Source organism: Sander vitreus, unplaced genomic scaffold (genome assembly GCF_031162955.1).
Source record: "Sander vitreus isolate 19-12246 unplaced genomic scaffold, sanVit1 ctg257_2, whole genome shotgun sequence".
In the NCBI taxonomy this organism is placed as follows: domain Eukaryota; kingdom Metazoa; phylum Chordata; class Actinopteri; order Perciformes; family Percidae; genus Sander; species Sander vitreus.
The window spans coordinates 40156-63627 of NW_027595426.1; the positions used below are offsets into that span (position 1 = coordinate 40156).

The 23472-nt window shown below is 42.7% G+C and overlaps 1 protein-coding gene and 1 pseudogene across 3 annotated transcripts; one reads left to right on the forward strand and one right to left on the reverse strand.

Annotated features, from left to right (window-relative positions):
• Positions 1-8013: 8013 nt before the first annotated feature.
• Positions 8014-15387, reverse strand: LOC144513466 (GTPase IMAP family member 7-like). Of its 2 annotated transcripts, XM_078244551.1 has the most exons (4): positions 15281-15387; positions 13832-13873; positions 10719-10823; positions 8014-9393 (listed from the first exon to the last, which is right to left on the reverse strand). In XM_078244551.1, exons 1-4 carry the CDS (start codon positions 15294-15296, stop codon positions 8621-8623), a joined length of 936 nt encoding a protein of 311 aa, XP_078100677.1. In that variant the 5' UTR covers positions 15297-15387; the 3' UTR covers positions 8014-8620. The 2 variants fall into 2 exon arrangements, with proteins under 2 accessions (XP_078100677.1, XP_078100679.1); XM_078244553.1 differs by lacking the exon at positions 13832-13873 and having other exon boundaries at positions 15281-15345.
• A 238-nt stretch (positions 15388-15625) lies between these two features.
• On the forward strand, positions 15626-22630 carry LOC144513465 (GTPase IMAP family member 8-like; annotated as a pseudogene). The gene is made up of 3 exons (XR_013501129.1): positions 15626-15681; positions 19926-20521; positions 21551-22630. The product of XR_013501129.1 is annotated as a GTPase IMAP family member 8-like (transcript).
• Positions 22631-23472: the final 842 nt, after the last annotated feature.

Consider the following 23472-nt stretch of genomic DNA (forward strand, 5'->3'; position numbering starts at 1 on the left):
TCCATCTTCAGAGCGTAGCGAGTGGATGATCTTCCTTTGACCATTCTTACGCTCCAGACCAAAGAAAAACTGTGAGGGGGGCATCCATCTGGGAAGCGTTCATGAAGCGGCAGCGGACCAGAGCCCCCCCCCCTGTGCTGTGATGCCCAACAGGTTGGCTAAAGCAGCCTTTTTAACTTTAAGAGCTTCAACATGCCCTTGATTTCCTGTGGAATCCACCAAATCCTGTAGTTCCACTACTTCAATCTCTAGGTCTTGAAGAGACCTGGTGATGTGCTTGGTGACATTGCGAGTATATTGCTGACAAAAAAAGTTTCACCTGAACCTTTCCAATATCCCACCACTGCTGCAATGATGGGAAACTGGACTTAAGGCTCTGGTGTATACCCCCACACACACTTAAAAGCCTCTTTAAAAGAGTTATCATTTAAAAGTCCAGTATTAAAATGCCAATAAGCACTGTGCAATTTTACATTTTGAATATAAATAGAGCACTGGACAAGACAATGGTCCGTAAAACCAACAGGAGAAATGATACACTTTTTAAACACACCAAAATGGTGCTTAAAACAATAAAAGCGATCCAGCCTGGCCAAAGACAACATGTTATCTCTGGAATGACTCCAGGTGTACTGCCTGGCGTTCATGTGAAAACCTCTCCACACATCCTCCAGCTCACAGCTCTCCATCAGACGCCTGAGTCTGGCCCAGGAAGCAGGATGAGGCTCCAGGTGATTACGATCTACACTGGGATTCTCCGTGCAGTTAAAATCACCTCCCAAAAAACAAAAAAAATCATCAGTACAGTCCTGAATGACATCACACAAAAGGTTTAAAAATGTCATTCGTTCAATGGCCGAAACTGGAGCATACACATTTATAAAAAATAAGTTGAACATTTTCAAGCACAACCTTAATTTTTTATAATGTGGCCACACATGATCTCCTCCACACTAAAGGAGCAGGGACGAAAGCCCTTAGAGAAGAGCACCCCGACCCCCCCCCCACTGTTAGAGGCTTTATGGCTGAGAATCACCTCCCCCAGGCCACTGCTTCCTCCACTCACTCTCATTCTCCACATCACTGTGGGTCTCCTGCACAAAGATAACATCCAGATGTTTTAACTCCATCAGTTTAAACAGAGAAGCTCTTTTAACATCACTTCTTGCTCCATTAATGTTTAAAGACCCAATATTTAAATCTGCCATTAAAAAGAAAAGAGCAAGAACAAAAAACACACACAACAAGTATGTGAAGAAACATATTAAACCCAGTCATCATCTTCAATGAGTTGAGCTCTGACTTTAGTGACCAGTTTCTTGAGGCGGTAAACCTCTTGGATAGTGAACCCTTCTGTATCTTTCCTCAGCCAGGCCACAGACCTGATAAACCCTCTCAGATCAGGGAAGAACTGCTCCGTCTTCACCGCCTTGATCCCTTTAGTGTCCTGCAGGAACTTCTTGATCTTATCCAGAGGATACAGAGTTAACTTCTCTACCTGGGATGCTGTCCACTCACAATCTTCCTCATCATCATCATCATCATCATCATCATCACCACACAGACCCTCTAGCAGCTTTTTAGATTTAGCATCATTCTGCTCTTTGTTAGAACTGTTTTTTCTTTTGCTGGATCTTGTAGTTACATCCATCTCATCAGACACATTTTCAGCCAGAGCATCATCAACCACATTTGTAATATTCTGACTGCAGCTTGTCTTATTTGCACTGCCTTTCTTTTTCCCTGTCTGTCTGTTATTTTCTGCTGCCTCAGTAGACTGGGCATTTCCTTCATTATCAGTTGTATTTCCACACTCCTGTTGTACAACATTATTCTCTTTTTCCTGCTTGTCTAACTCTGTAACCTCTGCAGTTTCTGCACACTGTTGCGCACCTGCCGAGTCTGAGTCAGCCGCAGGTGGCGCAACATTTGAGTCTGAGCCCCCCGGAGGCGACTTTGCGGCCCGGTCGGCCGAACCGCCCGACCCAGCGGGACCGGGGTCCGGCACAGCGGGACCGGGAGCCGTCTCGGCCGAAACACCCGGCCCCCCGGGGGTCCGGTCCAGCGGGACCGGGAACCGGCCCATCCGAACCGCCCGGCCCCGCAGACTCGGGGGCCGGCCGACGCGGACAGGAACGGACCAAATGACCCTCCTCCCCACATCCAAAAGACTTCATGGAATCAGAAGTCACAAAAACAACATAGCTGAAGCCTTCCACTTTAAAACTGAACGTTAGATTTAGATCAGCCGCGTTGTCTTTCAGAGTCATGAAGACTTGTCTTCTATGACACACTACGTGCTTGAGTTTCGGGGATTTACAACCTAACAGAACCATTTTAATGGGAGACATCAGCTGGCCGTACCGTGACAGCTCTCTGGCCAAATCCTCATTTTTAATAAACGGAGGAACGTTTGAAATCATGATTCTTTTAGCTGGGCTCACCAGCGGGAGAACCGGGGTGAAAGTATCCCGGATAACAATTCCTCTTTCTACCACAGTCTCAACCTTCGCCACATCATCCAAGAAAATCACCACTGCCTTGTTCATACGGGAGGCAGACTTCACACTGTCAAACCCCACCACCTCCCCGACAGCATAGCTGGCCTCCTCCACTGAACAGCCGACATGCGGGGAAATCCTCACCGCATGTCGGCGTGTCAGCTTCTCTAGCACCGCATGGTGCACGCCAAACACGGGCATAATGCCCGGCTGACACCCAAACTACCTGAACAAAACCCACCACCAACTAATAACTAACAACTACACAACAAGATAAACACGTACAAAACCCCAAATAAACAGAAAAAACAGAGATAGAAACTCACACGCTCCGTAGACTCACTCAGCACTCACACTCACACATCCGCTCAGAGAGACAGAGAGAGAGAGAGAGAGAGAGAGAGAGAGAGAGAGAGAGAGAGAGAGAGAGAGAGAGAGAGAGTGTGTGTGTGTGTGTCCTTTATAATCTGCATATAAACATAATATGTTTGTAGTAATCTGTATCCCTATAAAACACCAAAAATCAGACCAGACTAAAATGTACTCCGATAGTATGTCCCAGTACGATGTACTCCGATAGTATGTCCCAGTACGATGTACTCCGATAGTATGTCCCAGTACGATGTACTCCGATAGTATGTCCCAGTACGATGTACTCCGATAGTATGTCCCAGACGATGTACTCCGATAGTATGTTCCAGTACGATGTACTCCGATAGTATGTCCCAGTACGATGTACTCCGATAGTATGTCCCAGACGATGTACTCCGATAGTATGTCCCAGTACGATGTACTCCGATAGTATGTTCCAGTACCGGAGACTGCATTTCCAGTAGAGGATCGAGCCACATTTTTCTGCCCGACCCAGCTAACCTCTCATGTTGTTCTCAGACTAACGACACATGGAGGTGTGTTTGTGTGAAGTCTTTTCTGAAGCAGCTGGAGGAAGACCTTCAGAAATGTCACCAGATGAGGTCATCAGCTCACATGGGGAACAAGCTCACGTTAACACACACACACACAAGAGGCCCAATTATACAGACAGCCAGTTGAAAGTAAATGAACACAGACCTACCAAAAATGGCCCAAGCTAACAAAACAAAGTCCCACGAATTCACACAACAGGTTCTGTGGGCCTAGGTCTCTGGATGAAATTTACATTAACACGAGTGTCCCCAGCGAACGTTAACACAAATGCAGCTTATTGAAATGAAACTCACGCTTACCATTTTCATCACACAGTATAGGCTTCTAAACTGCAACATGGGATCTATTTACATAATCCATCCATCAAAGTGGAAGCTAATCCAGGTTCTTAGGCACATACGGGGGCGGCTGGATCCGGTAAGTGCATTGTTTAAAACAATGAGTGGAATAATTACTTCTGGCATGACCAGATGTTTTATAAATATTTTAAATAACACAAAACAACTAAATGGTGGTAGGTAATACCTCAGATTCCATATACTGCTTTAGTAAAACACAATATTTTTCAGGGCTCTGCCTCACCTGAGCCCATTGTAGAGCATATGCTGGACGCAAAAAACGAAAATTACTGAAAGTTACTGTTGCACTAGTGTGGACATCTTGCCGTGCCAACATTGCAATAAAGGTTTCCTAAATGCCGTGTATATAATAATATAATATAATGTAATGTCAGCTTACTAGTTGATTGCGGGTTTTGTGTAGATTTGGACTTTTATACGTTTATTCCACTTTGTTTAAACGGAGAAGTGGAGAGGCCTCGTTCACCTGTTTGGAGCTGGCTGGTGAATGGGACGCTCGTATCAGCCTTGCTGGATACACCGGGACCCTTTTTGGGGATCTCATGATCTCTGTGGATGACTTTTTTTTCGTGTCATTGGATTACGGCAAAATATGGATCTTTTTTCTCAGCGTGTCTTAACGTTTGATGGCGTGACTGATCTGGGTTTCTGTGTTTGGAGAGGCGTCTCAACAGACTGGAGGTCCAGCTCTGATTGGTCACTGTTACATTTTGGTTGACTTTAAGTGTCGGGGCGTCCCGCCACCGTCTGCCGTGATTGGATTTCATAACTGGGCGTATTGTTAAATTGTTACAATGTAATGTAAAATCTGCTTTAAAAATAAACATATATGTTTATTTAGCATGTTTGTTTTGTCCATATGTGCTCGTCATGTGTTCCCCAAGTGGTAGCCAGCTCTCAGCTGCTACAATGAGTTTATTTATTTTTTTGCCCCCCCTGGCTCGAATGTCAAACTCTGCTTATGCTTATGCAGAAAAAGGATTGCATCATCGGTGGATGGCTTCAAGGCTGTCGTCCTCTGCTCAATGGTCCTGGGAATTTCTTTTTATCACAAAAATGAACCTTTGCATCAAGTGAAAGAGGCCCACTGGCTCCCTACATAATCAGCTGTTTGAAATGTAAAATGTTCAATGCCTTATCGTGCTGATGTGACCGAGCCCGACCAGAACCCCAACATCATTTCTAAATATCTGTCCCAACCCGGCCTGGCCTGGCCCGTCGGGTACCGTCGGGCTCGGGTCGGGTATCTATCATCTAATTTCCATGACCCTAGTTTTACGTTTTAAAGGTTTATTTGACCCAAATACTACTTTCTGCCCAAGTGTAGTTTTGAAAGTTTTTTTGCTGGACATGCGTGGCTGTATTAGAGAGAACACACCAAGGGTGGGGGTGCACAGAGATTCAAGGAGTCTCTGTTAAACTATATAACTATTATATAAATATATGTTGTTGTACTTTCTCTCACATCAACTTCTAATAACTTCTTCACATTTAACTTCTCATAAAAACCAGACAGGTCGAGCCACCTTCATCGTCTTTATTAAAAACCAAACAGATATCATCATCAGGAGACATTTAACAAACACAAGTAGTAACACAAAAGTATTTCATACGTGTATTTATATGCTGAACAGCCCACATGCGGGGAAATCCTCACCGCATGTCGGCGTGTCAGCCTCTCTAGCACCGCATGGTGCACGCCAAACACGGGCATAATGCCCGGCTGACACCCAAACTACCTGAACAAAACCCACCACCAACTAATAACTAACAACTACACAACAAGATAAACACGTACAAAACCCCAAATAAACAGAAAAACAGAGATAGAAACTCACACGCTCCGTAGACTCACTCAGCACTCACACTCACACATCCGCTCAGAGAGACAGAGAGAGAGAGAGAGACAGACAGAGAGAGAGAGACAGAGAGACAGAGAGAGAGAGAGAGAGGGAGTGTGTGTGTGTGTGTCCTTTATAATCTGCATATAAACATAATATGTTTGTAGTAATCTGTATCCCTATAAAACACCAAAAATCACACCAGACTAAAATGTACTCCGATAGTATGTTCCAGTACGATGTACTCTGATAGTATGTCCCAGTACGATGTACTCCGATAGTATGTCCCAGTACGATGTACTCCGATAGTATGTTCCAGTACGATGTACTCTGATAGTATGTCCCAGTACGATGTACTCCGATAGTATGTCCCAGTACGATGTACTCCGATAGTATGTTCCAGTACCGGAGACTGCATTTCCAGTACAGGATCGAGCCACATTTTTCTGCCCGACCCAGCTAACCTCTCATGTTGTTCTCAGACTAACGACACATGGAGGTGTGTTTGTGTGAAGTCTTTTCTGAAGCAGCTGGAGGAAGACCTTCAGAAATGTCACCAGATGAGGTCATCAGCTCACACGGGGAACAAGCTCACGTTAACACACACACACACAAGAGGCCCAATTATACAGACAGACAGTTGAAAGTAAATGAACACAGACCTACCAAAAATGGCCCAAGCTAACAAAACAAAGTCCCACGAATTCACACAACAGGTTCTGTGGGCCTAGGTCTCTGGATGAAATTTACATTAACACGAGTGTCCCCAGCGAACATTAACACAAATGCAGCTTATTGAAATGAAACTCACGCTTACCATTTTCATCACACGGTATAGGCTTCTAAACTGCAACATGGGATCTATTTACATAATCCATCCATCAAAGTGGAAGCTAATCCAGGTTCTTAGGCACATACGGGGGCGGCTGGATCCGGTAAGTGCATTGTTTAAAACAATGAGTGGAATAATTACTTCTGGCATGACCAGATGTTTTATAAATATTTTAAATAACACAAAACAACTAAATGGTGGTAGGTAATACCTCAGATTCCATATACTGCTTTAGTAAAACACAATATTTTTCAGGGCTCTGCCTCACCTGAGACCATTGTAGAGCATATGCTGGACGCAAAAAACGAAAATGTTGCACTAGTGTGGACATCTTGCCGTGCCAACATTGCAATAAAGGTTTCCTAAATGCCGTGTATATAATAATATAATATAATGTGATGTCAGCTTACTAGTTGATTGCGGGTTTTGTGTAGATTTGGACTTTTATACGTTTATTCCACTTTGTTTAAACGGAGAAGTGGAGAGGCCTCGTTCACCTGTTTGGAGCTGGCTGGTGAATGGGACGCTCGTATCGGCCTTGCTGGATACACCGGGACCCTTTTTGGGGATCTCATGATCTCTGTGGATGACTTTTTTTTCGTGTCATTGGATTACGGCAAAATATGGATCTTTTTTCTCAGCGTGTCTTAACGTTTGATGGCGTGACTGATCTGGGTTTCTGTGTTTGGAGAGGCGTCTCAACAGACTGGAGGTCCAGCTCTGATTGGTCACTGTTACATTTTGGTTGACTTTAAGTGTCGGGGCGTCCCGCCACCGTCTGCCGTGATTGGATTTCATAACTGGGCGTATTGTTAAATTGTTACAATGTAATGTAAAATCTGCTTTAAAAATAAACATATATGTTTATTTAGCATGTTTGTTTTGTCCATATGTGCTCGTCATGTGTTCCCCAAGTGGTAGCCAGCTCTCAGCTGCTGCAATGAGTTTATTTATTTTTTTGCCCCCCCTGGCTCGAATGTCAAACTCTGCTTATGCTTATGCAGAAAAAAGGATTGCATCATCGGTGGATGGCTTCAAGGCTGTCGTCCCTCTGCTCAATGGTCCTGGGAATTTCTTTTAATCACAAAAATGAACCTTTGCATCAAGTGAAAGAGGCCCACTGGCTCCCTACATAATCAGCTGTTTGAAATGTAAAATGTTCAATGCCTTATCGTGCTGATGTGACCGAGCCCGACCAGAACCCCAACATCATTTCTAAATATCTGTCCCAACCCGGCCTGGCCTGGCCCGTCGGGTACCGTCGGGCTCGGGTCGGGTATCTATCATCTAATTTCCATGACCCTAGTTTTACGTTTTAAAGGTTTATTTGACCCAAATACTACTTTCTGCCCAAGTGTAGTTTTGAAAGTTTTTTTGCTGGACATGCGTGGCTGTATTAAGAGAACACACCAAGGGTGGGGGTGCACAGAGATTCAAGGAGTCTCTGTTAAACTATATAACTATTATATAAATATATGTTGTTGTACTTTCTCTCACATCAACTTCTAATAACTTCTTCACATTTAACTTCTCATAAAACCAGACAGGTCGACCACCTTCATCGTCTTTATTAAAAACCAAACAGATATCATCATCAGGAGACATTTAACAAACACAAGTAGTAACACAAAGTATTTCATACGTGTATTTATATGCATTTAACATGACTAGTCAGCTGATTTGTCATGTCAGTGCTTACCGTGTGTTAATGTTGAATGTTTCTGTCACCTAGTGTCACCACATAGTTTAATTAGAAATCAACAAAGAGCAGAACGTTTCAGAAGAAACAGACCGTCCTCACCCAGGAAACAGTCTGACAGCTCGATTAAGCAAGAAGGGCTTTTCTCTGCGTTTGTAGAAGACTTAGGTCGAAGTATTTTAGTAGTTTCACAACGTTAATACTGTTACGTTGAATAGAATGGTAACGTGAATAAAGCTGCCACTGTGTGGGCGTTTCACAATGTTTAACACAATGGTTGAGGCAGGCTCTGTAATTCACAGGCCTCTGTAAATGATAGAGTGTGGTCTAGACCTACTCTATCTGTAAAATGTCCTGAGATAACTCCTGTTAGGATATGACTCTAGAAATAAAATTGGCTTGAATATGTTTTTGGAGTCTTTGGCATTCCTCTAGGGATGAGAAAGTGTCAGAAGAAACATTTAAGAGGTGAACTTCAGTTTCAGGGCCATGTGATACTTGAGGATGTCTTCCACGGAGTCAGTCGGCATCGTCTGCTCCACAACATGACGGACTCCGCTCTCTAAAACACCATAATACCTCTTCACCTCCTGCAGCTCTGACTGCAGTCGCTTCTCCACCTTTTGGTGATCCTCTACAGCTTTACTCAGCTTCTTCTCGTACTTTAACTCCACAGATCTGATCTTTTCCTTCATTTCCTTCTCGTAAAGCTTTTTAAGTTGGGCCTCTCTATGACCCATCATCTCCATCGCCCCTTCATAGATGTAGTTGGAGTAGAACTGTCCTCCGTTGGCACCAACCATCTCCTCCACCTTCTCTAACAAATCCAGCACCTGTCCCCGATCGTTGGTCCTATCATTGTTGAGGACGTGGTATCTGTGTCCTGCCTTCTTCAGGACCGTCTGCAGCTCTTGTCCAGCCTCCTGCAGCTGCCGCTTGATGTCCTCGCCAGTTTTCTCGTCCTGGGTGAAGAGGATGATGGTGTACTTCCAGGCGTCCTCTCCAAACATCTCCTCCACCTGCCTGACGGCGCTTTCCTCTTCATTAGTGAATGGTCCCACCTTAATGACCAGCAGGATGGCGTGGGGCCCTGGGGCCGACATGTTGATGCATTTGGAGATCTCTCTCTTCACGGTGTGTTCAGGTAACAAAGTGTCAAAGAGTCCGGGAGTGTCGATGATGGTCAGCTGCCTGTCCAACACCTCGCCTGTCTGCTTACAGCACTGTCTGGTTACTGAGGAGAGAACACAGTCAGAGTAGATTCACTGTTAACACTGGGTACTGAACTGGGTAGGTGCACCAGCTATGCATAAGTTCAAATGTAAGTTCTACCTTAGGTCGGAGTTTACCTGCTCCTAACATTTGAGGGTTGCTCCAGCTGAAGTAGTTCTAACGTAGGCAGACGTTACAACTTAAACCTGGCCCTCAGTAGGTGCTGGAGCCATTTCATTGTTAACCAGCGTGGGAAGCTGGGGGTTGACAAGTTTATTTAAATGTGGCCTCATAGAGCTCAACAGTGTGGATCTGGAAGTAAAAGTCCTGTGATTTTCTCCATAAGGATTTAGATAATCAGCCATAATGTCTAAACCATCCCATAATGTCTCAACCATCCCATAATGTCTCAACCATCCCATAATGTCTAACCCATCCCATAATGTCTAAACCATCCCATAATGTCTAACCCATCCCATAATATCCAAAGTGCTTCACATCAGACACAGTGAACAGCTAGACCTTCTACCACTGAAGTCTCTGATACTTTCTGGAGTCAGTCTTGGACCTTTGCCTTTTTTACTGTTTTAAAAATGTGTTTTTAAGCCAAATCAAACATGTACTATTTACTATTCATCTGGTAGCTGGTTGGCTTGGTTACAGACTATTTTGGGGTGGTCACTGTTACCGTTGTGACAAACTTTAAACAAACTGTGGTACTTGGTAACGTGTAGAGAAATAATTAATTATTAAAAAAACTATTATTAAGTTTGATTCATTTTGTTATTATTTTAAATAAATGGATTGACATATCCAACTTAAAGAGCCCATATTCTGCTTATTTTCAGGTTCCTAACTGTATTTTAAGGTTGTACCAGAATAGGTTTACATGGTTTAATTATTAAAAAACACCGTATTGTTGTTGTACTGCTCAGCTCTCTCTCACTGCTGCAGATCCTCTTTCAGCTGGTCTCTGTTTTAGCTACAGAGCAACACAGCTAAACAGCTCGTTTCGGCTTGTGACATCACAAGCCGTGCCGATTTTGAACAGCTCACCCAGAGACTTAAGACAGGACACATTCAGAAACCATATCTCACTCAGAACAGCATGGAGGGATGTTGTTCAAAGTTTGTATGCGTGTGGAAGCACCAGAGACACAGAAGAACACCCCAAATCCCAGAAAAGGTGTTTTTTTCATAATATGGGCACTTTAAAGATTCTACTTTTTTTTGAGTGACAGTTTATTTTGAAGCATCTCCACCGGAGCCACGTGTTGATTACCAAGAGAAGTAACAAACGTGCACCAACAGTAGGTGTATGTGTGTGTGTGCGCGTGCATGCGTTACCTGAGGACTGACTGACAGCTGCACTGAAGGCGTCTCTTCCTAGTATGGTGTTTCCACTGGAACTCTTTCCTGATCCAGTTTTCCCAACAAGAACCAGCCTCAGGTCTGACAGGTCAGAAAACACAGGATGTAAAGCTCCACTGACAACACATATACACATATAACTACACTCATACCAAGATAACACAGCCCAGACTGGAATATACACATATAACTACACTCATACCAAGATAACACAGCCCAGACTGGAATATACACATATAACTACACTCATACCAAGATAACACAGCCCAGACTGGAATATACACATATAACTACACTCATACCAAGATAACACAGCCTAGACTGGAATATACACATATAACTACACTCATACCAAGATAACACAGCCCAGACTGGAATATACACATATAACTACACTCATACCAAGATAACACAGCCCAGACTGGAATATACACATATAACTACACTCATACCAAGATAACACAGCCCAGACTGGAATATACACATAAGTACACTCATACCAAGATAACACAGCCCAGACTGGAATATACACATATAACTACACTCATACCAAGATAACACAGCCCAGACTGGAATATACACATATAACTACACTAATACCAATATAACAAAGCCCAGACTGGAATATACACATATAACTACACTAATACCGATATAACACAGCCCAGACTGGAATATACACATATAACTACACTAATACCGATATAACACAGCCCAGACTGGAAAATACACATATAACTACACTAATACCAAGATAACACAGCCCAGACTGGAATATACACATATAACTACACTAATACCGATATAACACAGCCCAGACTGGAATATACACATATAACTACACTAATACCAATATAACAAAGCCCAGACTGGAATATACACATATAACTACACTAATACCAATATAACACAGCCCAGACTGGAATATACACATATAACTACACTAATACCGATATCACAGCCCAGACTGGAATATGCACATATAACTACACTATACCCAATAAACAGCCCAGACTGGAATATACACATATAACTACACTAATACCAATATAACACAGCCCAGACTGGAATATACACATATAACTACACTCATACCAAGATAACACAGCCCAGACTGGAATATACACATATAAGTACACTAATACCAAGATAACACAGCCCAGACTGGAATATACACATATAACTACACTCATACCAAGATAACACAGCCCAGACTGGAATATACACATATAACTACACTCATACCAAGATAACACAGCCCAGACTGGAATATACACATATAACTACACTCATACCAATATAACACAGCCCAGACTGGAATATACACATATAACTACACTCATACCAATATAACACAGCCCAGGCTGGTATATACACATATAACTACACTAATACCAATATAACACAGCCCAGACTGGAATATACACATATAACTACACTCATACCAATATAACACAGCCCAGACTGGAATATACACATATAACTACACTAATACCAAGATAACACAGCCCAGACTGGAATATACACATATAAGTACACTAATACCAATATAACACAGCCCAGGCTGGAATATACACATATAACTACACTAATACCAATATAACACAGCCCAGACTGGAATATACACATATAACTACACTAATACCGATATAACACAGCCCAGGCTGGAAAATACACATATAACTACACTAATACCAATATAACACAGCCCAGACTGGAATATACACATATAACTACACTCATACCAAGATAACACAGCCCAGACTGGAATATACACATATAACTACACTCATACCAAGATAACACAGCCCAGACTGGAATATACACATATAACTACACTCATACCAATATAACACAGCCCAGACTGGAATATACACATATAACTACACTCATACCAAGATAACACAGCCCAGACTGGAATATACACATATAACTACACTAATACCAAGATAACACAGCCCAGACTGGAATATACACATATAACTACACTCATACCAAACCAACAACCTGATCCTCAAATTAAAAAGTAATTCAGTATATATATATATATATATATATTGTGTTAAATAATATCATGACATTAGTTCATGTGTATTAGAATTTAAGACGATTGTGCTAATATCATATTGGCCCAAATATAAGATTATTATAAAACTACATTTGACTTGTATTATATGCAAAGGCCATCATCAGATATACAACTGGATAACGTTATCTGTGTGTGTGAAAGGAGCTTCATTTCATAAGATCAACTGTATTGATCACACTGGGGACATTTGCATAAACTGTCTTATCAAATCATCTGAGGGGACAGCGAATCAAATCAAACCAATGTGTCCTGAAATGTTAACGTGAAGAACATACGTGGACGTTGTGTCCTGAAATGTTAACGTGAAGAACATACGTGGACGTTGTGTCCTGAAATGTTAACGTGAAGAACATCAGTGGACGTTGTGTCCTGAAATGTTAACGTGAAGAACATAAGTGGATGTTGTGTCCTGAAATGTTAACGTGAAGAACATAAGTGGACGTTGTGTCCTGAAATGTTAACGTGAAGAACATACGTGGACGTTGTGTCCTGAAATGTTAACGTGAAGAACATAAGTGGACGTTGTGTCCTGAAATGTTAACGTGAAGAACATCAGTGGACGTTGTGTCCTGAAATGTTAACGTGAAGAACATACGTGGACGTTGTGTCCTGAAATGTTAACGTGAAGAACATACGTGGACGTTGTGTCCTGAAATGTTAACGTGAAGAACATACGTGGACGTTGTGTCCTGAAATGTTAACGTGAAGAACATACGTGGACGTTGTGTCCTGAAATGTTAACGTGAAGAACATCAGTGGGACGTTGTGTCCTGAAATGTTAACGTGAAGAACATAAGTGGGACGTTGTGTCCCTGAAATGTTAACGTGAAGAACATCAGTGGGACGTTGTGTCCTGAAATGTTAACGTGAAGAACATCAGTGGGACGTTGTGTCCTGAAATGTTAACGTGAAGAACATACGTGGACGTTGTGTCCTGAAATGTTAACGTGAAGAACATCAGTGGACGTTGTGTCCTGAAATGTTAACGTGAAGAACATACGTGGAGGTTCATCCTTGCTGTTTTTTCTTCGTCTCCCTGGAACTGTTCAGAAACAGAGGAAACATTTAGTTACATTACAACTAAAAACTATTATTATTATTATTATTAGTCATTATTATACATATAATATAATAATATAAAGTTTTAACTTTACCCAGGAAACACGTGTTCTGTCAGAGTGTTTTAACCCAAAACCTCCATCTTCTTCCTAAACTTCACTAGTGGTTTTGGTGCCTAAACTTAACTGTCATCGCCGTATCCCTTCTGGCCTTCAAACTAACCCCACCCACACAAACTAACCCCACCCACACAAACTAACCCCACCCACACAAACTAACCCCACCCACACAGCCTAACCCCACCCACACAGCCTAACCCCACCCAAACAAACTAACCCCACCCACACAGCCTAACCCTAACCCACACAGCCTAACCCCACCCAAACAAACTAACCCCACCCACACAGCTTACACTAACCCCACCCACACTAACCCACCCAACACCTGCACAGCCTAACCCCACCCACACAGCCTAACCCCACCCAAACAAACTAACCCCACCCACACAGCCTAACCCCACCCACACAGCCTAACCCCACCCACACAGGCATACCTTCATAATAAAAGATAATCAATAAGTTATAGAAAAGTAAACAGTAAAGTTCCAGAGTAAAGTCTGAGACTACTATAAAGTGTCAGTGCATAGTTTCCCATTTGAACTACATTATGTTATTTGTTATGATTAAATATCCATAAATATACTCAGTGGTGCAGTCTAATGTATTTTAGTTGATATGCTGTACTATATAAATATATGGGTCAGACTGGACATATTATAGTGGGGGGGTCTGGCTGTCCTCCCCCAGCGAAGTTTTCAGCGTCACAGACTTCATTTCCTGTATTCTGATACGCTTTAATGCACCAATTTACGGTGTAAATCCCTTTATTTATCCTATGAGAAGGAGAAAAACACAGATGACATTCAAAATATATTAAACATATAATATAGTTATCAGTCTGGGGAGAAGGAGGGGCAGAGGTGCCTGGCGTTTTACTTTCAGTGGTTCAGTCAAAGCAGGGTGAGTGTGACGCTGGGGGCGAATGATGGGGGTGTAAGGGGGTATATGGTAAGCGAGGAGATTTACCTGCGAATCACGTAGACTACAGCGCTGAATATGATATCATAATATTGTTGACGCCCACAAAAGTGAAAGTAAGTTAAAACCAATGAATCGGCGCGTTAAACTGTGAAACCTGTAGTTTAAAGGGTTTGAACTTCCAGCCGCTGATATTAAAGAAGAATCTGCTCAACATTAATAATAGGAAGACGTATTTAGTCAAAAATCAAACAACTCTTCACAGGAAATATAAACATATAAATGTATAAAACTGAGACTTAGAGTCAGACTAAACTATCAAAGTGTGAAATAAATCCTAAAATATAACTTACAGGGTGTTTCCGCCATCTCAGCTGCTCTCCCTTTCTCTCGGTTCAACACGGTCACGGTCGACTCTCAGAGAACTCATGTGCAGACTCTTAACCAAAATACAGTCTGCATCCGGTTTACAAAATAAGAGTCAGACAGACAGAAGGTCGGTCAGAAACAAAGCAACGACACAAAGATGAAAATAAGTACAAACACAAATGAATAATATATCGGAACAAACTTTCTATGACGTGGAACTTATTTTAACTACAGGTCTGAAGGGAAAAGACAAAACACGGGCTTTTATTTTGAAGGTGAGTTTAGGAAGAAGCTCATCCGAATCTGTGAAACCTGATGAAATATTTTAATATCAAGTCAACAGGACATTTTTGAGAAACAATCAGCGTCGCCTCTGCTCTCTCAGGTCAGCTTGTTAGATAATATTTATAATTATATTAATTATCAAATATCTGATGGTGCATCTGCTGTTTTTAGTCATAATTCTCTGTTTTGACAGTTAATCTACTTTTGGTTAGTTTTATTTCTAACGTCATGTGTTACTATATATATATATATAGTACGGTATTTCGATATAAGAACACAGAGTGTGTTAGTTAAAAGGAGAAAAGCTTAAAGGATTTCAGCAGAGAGAACTGAACAGAATCATTTAGTGTGTTGGATCAATCACGGTCTTTCACTTTGAGGGTGTGCTGACTATCACAGCAGGGAGAACAGTGTCGCCATGTTGTCTGGAACAGACAGGTAGTATCTGATCTCAGCCATCTTGTTCCAGGAAACCCAACATGTCCAAGCAGCTAAACACAATGTCTGAGTGACTGAGTGAAGTCTGTAGATACATTTAAACATTAAATGGGTTTCTCATTGTTTTAAATATAATATATTTCATATAATAGCATCACATTTTTCAGTAAATATGAAGTTATAATCTGTTATATTACGTTTTTTATTTTCTTTCTTTCCTGTGACCTGACAGACTTCCTTTTTCATGATGTTGATTTGAGGTAAACCCATCTGATACACACAGTACATCCAGTCCTGGATTCTTTGGCCTTGTTCAGCATTTTAACAAGGCCACTTATGTACTACGTCATCCTCTCATTATGTCCTATATATTTGGGGTTATGGTTATCATGCCTGTTGTATTCCCTGCCTCATTATTTAGTCCTCTGTGTGCTTCCTCCTGTCATTTCTGTCAAATCGACGGACTCCCTACGGCCTCTCCTAGATTCTCTCCAAGACATTAAAGGTTCAATGGCAAATAACTTTGTTGAGCTGAAAATGTGTGTGTGTGTGTGTGTGTGTGTGTGTGTGTGTGTGTGTGTGAAGTAGCGCACACACCTCGGCCCTGCTGTGTGTGTGTGTGTGTGTGTGTGTGCGCAGCGCGGTCATCTCTGTTCAGAACCCCGTCTATCTTCCAAAATGCAACGCTTGTATTTAAATGAATTGGTTATAAATTACCTGAGGTGAAAATGTGAAATGTTAGCTAACACGCGTAGCACCACTCTGTCTGACATTTGCTGATGCAGCAGACAGAGCCAAACAACCAGCCTGACATACGTTTTTACTGGCCCCCGTGTGTGTGTGTGTGTGTGTGTGTGTGTGTGTGTGTGTGTGTGTCTGTCTGTGTGTGTCTGTGTGTGTGTGTGTGTGTCTGTCTGTGTGTGTGTGTGTGTGTGTGTGTGTGTGTGTGTGTGTGTCTGTGTGTGTGTGTGTGTGTGTCTCTGTCTCTGTGTGTCTGTGTGTGTGTGTGTGTGTGTGTGTCTCTCTCTCTGTCTGTCTGTGTGTGTGTGTGTGTCTCTGTCTGTGTGTGTGTGTCTCTCTCTCTGTCTGTGTGTGTGTCTGTGTGTGTCTCTCTCTCTGTGTGTGTGTGTGTGTGTCTCTGTCTGTGTGTGTGTGTCTCTCTCTCTGTCTGTGTGTGTGTCTGTGTGTGTGTGTGTGTGTGTGCAAAGTGTACACGTTATAGACACACCCCTTACTGTAGGTGTCACCTGTGATGAAGCTCCACAGTTGTTGGCTGTGCTCCACTGAGGCTTTGTGCCAAATTTCCAAGCGTGTCTCGCTGCAGTTCGCGGGAAGGCGTGTGTCACTGCCCGATGTGAGTCGGGTGCCGATATGAGTCGCGCATGCGTCACTTTGCGAGGAGTAGCCTCCAAGATGCTAACGGCTTTTTGTGCTAACGCACAGTCTATGAGCTGGCGTTAGCAACCAACTATCATAGAGCTACAATGTTTTTGAAATTATTACCATCTTCTGTTATTGTTTGTAAAGAGAAACATTTATTATTTTATGGATTTCACAAATTTCAGTATGACACGTTATGCCATAAACCGTTTAAATCTGAGCATGCTCGACTCACATCAGGCAGTGACATCAAGCCCCCCCACATCCAAGTCAGCCATTTTTCTTTGCCTACGTCACTCCCCATACGCTCGAACGGACCAAGACAACCTGCTAGCATGTTTTACTATGAAGGAAATTATTTGGATAAATGCCATGTTTTCATTTTTAATCTTTTAATTTTAATGTTGTATCAATACATGTAAATGGTCTGAAAGAAAACCAAATATTCAATAGTCATTTAAAAATGACATGAAATGATATTTTGGACTGACATCCGGACTCTGAACATTAACAATGCCTTCCAACCTCTGGAATGTAAATGTCCTGGTATATGATATAGCTCTTGTTTCACACGAGATAGAAACTGATGAGCTAGGCTAAACACAAACCACATTTCATGCAACATCAGTGGCGTTCTCATGTCGTTACTGTAAGTGGGCCGGTGTACTTTTTTGTTAATTTGATTTCCGATTTTGAAACGATATCCAAATTTGAAAAATGGGTCATTTTAAAGCTTGTTAATATTGATGACAATGTGTTCAAATGGAATACGAGCCATATTTCATTTAATATAGCCCTCAAAAGTAGAAAGGTGTGTTGTTTCGTTATGGAGTTTTGTTACGGCCTCCATTTACAAAGGGACAGACCAAGGCTCAAAAGGGATTGGAGGATGCAACATATAAAAGGATGCCAGACACAAAGTTAACAATTAACCAACAAGCTTTATTAAATAAAGAATATTACAAAAAGTAACAAACAAGGAAAAACAAAAAGGGACGGGAGACCGTGGCCAAAAAGAACAAGAGATGGAAGACGCTGGACCGACCTCGCAGTGGGCCGTCGCTCCCCGCGTCTCCCCGCGTCTCCCCGCGTCTCCCCGCGTCTCCCCGCGTCTCCCCGCGTCTCCCGGCGTCTCCTCGCGTCTCCCCGCGTCTCCCCGCGTCTCCCGGCATCTCCCCGCGTCTCCCCGCGTCTCCTCGTGTCTCCCAACGTCTCCCCGCGTCTCCTCGTGTCTCCCCGCGTCTCCCCGCGTCTCCCCGCGTCTCCTCGTGTCTCCCGGCATCTCCCCGCGTCTCCCGCGTCTCCCTCGTGTCTCCCCACCGTCTCCCGCGTCTCCTCAGTGTCTCCAGCGTCTCCCCGCGCCTCCCGCGTCTCCTCGTGTCTCCCGCGTCTCCCGCGTCTCCCCCTAAACTCCCTGAAAAGGGTAAACCAATCCTAGAACAAACACAAGAGATGAATAAGTGAACTACCGGTAAGCTCCAGCCCAAACTAAGACCATGAACTGAAACAACAGAACTCCAGCACCTAAATGTGATGGAGGTCAGGAAACACTAACCTAACTAAAGATGAGGAGAAAACTCCTCACAAATGTCATATTAACAGAATTCAGTAGAATATCTTGCAAAAGTTCATTTATTTCAGTAATTCAACTTAAAAGGTGAAACTAATATATTATATAGACTCATTACATGCAAAGCGAGATATTACAAGCCTGTATTTGTTATAATTTTGGTGATTATGGCTTACAGTTAATGAAAACCCTCAGAAAATTAGAATATTGTGAATATATAATAACATATAATATATATGCATATAATCCAAAACCCCTGCGAGGGGTTCCTGAGCCTTTAAATGGTCTCAGTCTGTCCAGTAGAACTCACAATCACACGGGACCCCCTCAGATATTCAGCTTGACTCGGTGACTGCACCGTAACACACTAATATATAATCTAAATATTTCAAAAGGTCGATCACACACAGATGTCTAGACAGTAAAATTATATACATACATATATACATATATTGAGCTTTCACGTTACAATATAAAAGGTGTCGACCATTGACTTAGCTAGCACGCAAACGGTTAATTTACATGTCTATGTAATAACCTGATTCACGTCAGTTGTATTTTTCTCTGTTCTTAAATATGTGGGTTATTGATAAGATGCATAACTTTTCGTTGGTTTATGTCAATGTGTATTACATTTACTGAAATCAATAAGTATCATTCTGTTCGTACAGTTATTTGCTTCTGCTTTCCGTTCATAACTGCTTACAGTTCTAGTTATCTTTGATCCCTCTGAGTCCAGACGTCTGGTATCATACTTATAAACTCTGTTTTGACAAACAAATCAGTTATGTTAAAAATAGTTCCAGTATCAGTTACGAACCAGTTCCCAACTCATTAGTGTCCTTCCATGGTCCATCACCTCAGTGCTTTTTGGGCAGCACTCTGGTCTGCTGAAGCTGTGTTTAAACATGCTCTAGAAATAAACCTCACTTACTTACTCTTTCTGTTGTCTTCAGCAGGTTTGGCATGGCATGGCATTCAAACATGGATCCAGGTCCAGCTCTAGGTCCACATCCAGATCTCACCATCGTCCTTTTGGGAAACACCGGAGTCGGTAAAAGTGCTTCAGGGAACACCATCCTGGGACGACCAGCGTTTCTGTCAAAAAAATCCTTCAAATCAGTGACAACAGAAATCTCTGAACAAACTGACACTGTGTTTGGGAAACAGATCTCAGTGATCGACACCCCGGGAATATTTGGGTCTGAGCAAAAGATTGATGCCTGGTGTAGGGAGTTCCTGAAGTCCTCCAGACCTCGTCTGTTCCTGGTGGTGGTTAAAATAGATCGATTCACCACCGAGCAGAAGAACGCTGTGGAGGAAGCTCTCAGAGTCATCGGACATCATGAGTTCAACAACTGTTACCTGCTCTTCACAGGAGCAGATGACCTACACAACATGTCACTGGATGACTTCATCAACGATGATCCAGAAGGTCCACTTCGACCAGTCGTTGAAAGCTTTGCAAAGAGATATCATGTGTTCAACAATGTCAACGGAGGACAGGAACAAGTCAGAGAGCTGCTGAAGAAGTCAGGCAACCTAACAAATGGTGAGTAATAACCTCAAACACCAGATTTAATGACATGCGTTAATTCTACTGTCCAGTGAATCAAGCACAGAGTGGAGTTGTCCAACAGACACAAAACAAACTGCTGAGGAAATTTATGATTAAAACTGAGTACACACAGGCCTCATTTCACCTCCCACATTTATACACCAATCATGCTCAGATAGCATCAGGCAGCTCCGGCGATCTGCTGCAATGTGCGGCGGCGTGGGAATGTCTCCAAATGTTGCATCTGCTACGTTGATTTGAGTGGAAATGGCCTTTCTATCCATTTTGTTTCTATGGGCTTACCCCTACTCTACATTCTAGGGATGCACTGAAAGAAAACGCCAAATGTGAGTTTTCACATTTTTTCCATTTTATTATGTCAATTTTTCCACCATTGCAGGAATTAAATAGTCAAAATGTATTCGGCCTTTTCACTTATTTACTTATTATTTCACTAATAATTTCAGTTGCCAAACATTTGGTTCATCCCTACTACTTTTGCTTCAAAGCCCGGCACACTTCCTTTGGGGCCTGACTGTGCTTTGTTGTTGCAGGAAACAGTCAGCTGTTCCCCAAACTCCCGGCAGTTCAGAGCTTGTGTTTGGTGTTTTAAAACTTTCTTATGGCAGACATAGAGGCAGTGATGTTTCCTGTAAGGGACTCTCACACGGCCTCAAAACACGTCTGATCTCTGGTACGTGACCGTGACAGACTGTGGTCCCCATCGCCACAGCCTAAAGGCACTACCCCCCCTCAAAATGAATGGAACGACCTACGTTTTCACCGGAGCACCTAATGCTGTAACAGCCTTAGACATCAATCGATATAGACACATCCTTTGCACATCAATACTTAATCAGTACTCCAAAATCATGAAATCACTTTCTGTTTCGCCTCTTTTCCAACACCTTTATATACTCTTATTTATTTATTCATCTGAAAAGTTTCATGACAATCAGAATGAATGAAAGAAATGAATGAAAAGAGTGTTCTTGATGTCTCTCTGTGATGTTTTTCCTTTAGTTGATCATCCCAAGAAGGAAAGAAGGATCGTTTTTCTCAGTCTTCCTGGAGCAGGAAAGAGTTCATCAGGAAACACCATCCTGGGATCAGAACGGTTTAATTCAAAGGTTGACTTTAATCCAGTCAGTGCTGAGACCGTCTCTGAGTCAGCAGAGGTGGAGGGTCGCTGGGTCACGGTGGTCGACACTCCAGGAATCACTGACGAGTATCTGACTCCTAAAAAAGCTGTTTTATGAGATCATGAAGTCAGTAGTAGAGGCCAGTCCAGGACCTCATGCCTTTGGTATTGTGGTCAGAATAGGGAGAATGACTGAAGCAGACATCAAACTGTTTGAGATGCTGCCAAAACTTTTTGGCAAAGATGCTCCAAAGTATACGATGGTCCTTTTCACTTATGGAGACGAGCTAAAAGGAGAATCCATTGAAGTTTTGATCAATGCTCATAAACGTGTGTCTGCTCTGGTCTCCATGTGTGGTGGTAGATTCTGTGTGTTTGACAACACAAAGAGAGGAAACAGGGCGCAGGTCAGAAACCTTCTGGATAAAATAGATCAGATGGTAACAGATAATGGTGGAGAGCACTACACGTGTGAGATGTTCAGAAAGATTCAGACCTTCCCACTGAACATTTACCTTCTGTGGGATGAAATCTGTGTCTGGTTCAAACAATTTCTCAAGAGCGTGTAAGGCTACTGGAAGCAGTAAGTTAATTTCGAGATGCTGGTGATGGAGAGTCGGAGGATTCAGCATAGTGGGAGTAGTTTCACTGACAACCCTGTAAAGTCAGTTATCCCTTATGTTGTCCTCGGGTCAAATTTGACCCGTTTTCAAAGTTAACCAAATTGCCCAAAGCAACATGGATGTACGTTGTATGGGACCCATACAGTTTAACCTGCAAAGAATGTTGTATGGGTTCATTACCTGCTTTACTTGCCCTACACCGAACAAACAGTGGGCCTCAGATCACCCACGACAGAAAATTTGGATATTGATCAAAATAGTTTTTCCCACTTGTGTTCCTGGCATGATGTTGCCTATTTTTTTTATTACAGTTAAAAATAAAATAAAATGAAAAACACACTGCTGTGGACATTTTTTACTTCATTAATGTGTTTACTGTGTTAATGGACTGAGGATGGGACGACGACTCTGTATTCGGTTTTTGATTCGGCAGAATCCTAACCAGTGGACCCCAAAAATCTGGGTTCGGTGCATCCCTAATGTTTTTTGGACCAGTCCAGTTTATTGTTGAGGTGAATACCCAGGTATTTGTATGTCTCCCCCATCTCTGTGTTGACACCCTGGATGTTCACCGGTGTAGTACCAGGCGGCCTCCTGTGGAAGTCAACCACCACCTCCTTGGTCTTGCTGGCGTTGATGTGAAGGTGGTTTGACTCACACCAGTTGACAAAGTCCCCAGTGACCTCCCTGTATTCCTGATCATTCTCCTCTGATACCCTTCCAACAATGGCAGTATCATCAGAGGACTTCTGCAGCCCAAAGCAGTGGACAGGTGTGAATTGGGGAATGCTGATGATGATGATGATGAGGTGGTCCACAGTGGCCAGAGAGGAAAAGGTTGAGTCAGGTGTCCGGTATACTCGCCGCAGCCAACCTGTCGCACGCCAATGTGACGTCATGGGAGCGCCGTAACTATTGGCGCTGGTGGTCGTGACACTAGTTGCAGTCTTCTCCTGAACAGAGGGAGCGCTAATGAGGAAAGGCTACCGACGTTGCTCTTTCTATGGACTAGAAGAAGAAGAAAATGGTAAACAACGGCAGAACTGGCAGCAGCATTGACGTCAATGTTTTGATCTGATTGGATGAGCTACGTGGTGGGATCAGGCCTTTCATTCACCATAAAGAGCTCCTCTTAACCCAGTCAGTTTACCAGAGAGACCTGCAGTCACTCTCAGAGTCCT

Excerpts from the sequence above, each read along its gene's own strand:
- LOC144513466 (XM_078244551.1), bottom strand. Across the intron at positions 10,824-13,831 it reads CAGCAAGGATGAACCTCCAC|ACCTGAGGCTGGTTCTTGTT; the intron begins GTATGTTCTTCA and ends CTGACCTGTCAG. Across the intron at positions 9,394-10,718 it reads AGCTGTCAGTCAGTCCTCAG|TAACCAGACAGTGCTGTAAG; the intron begins GTAACGCATGCA and ends TTCTCTCCTCAG.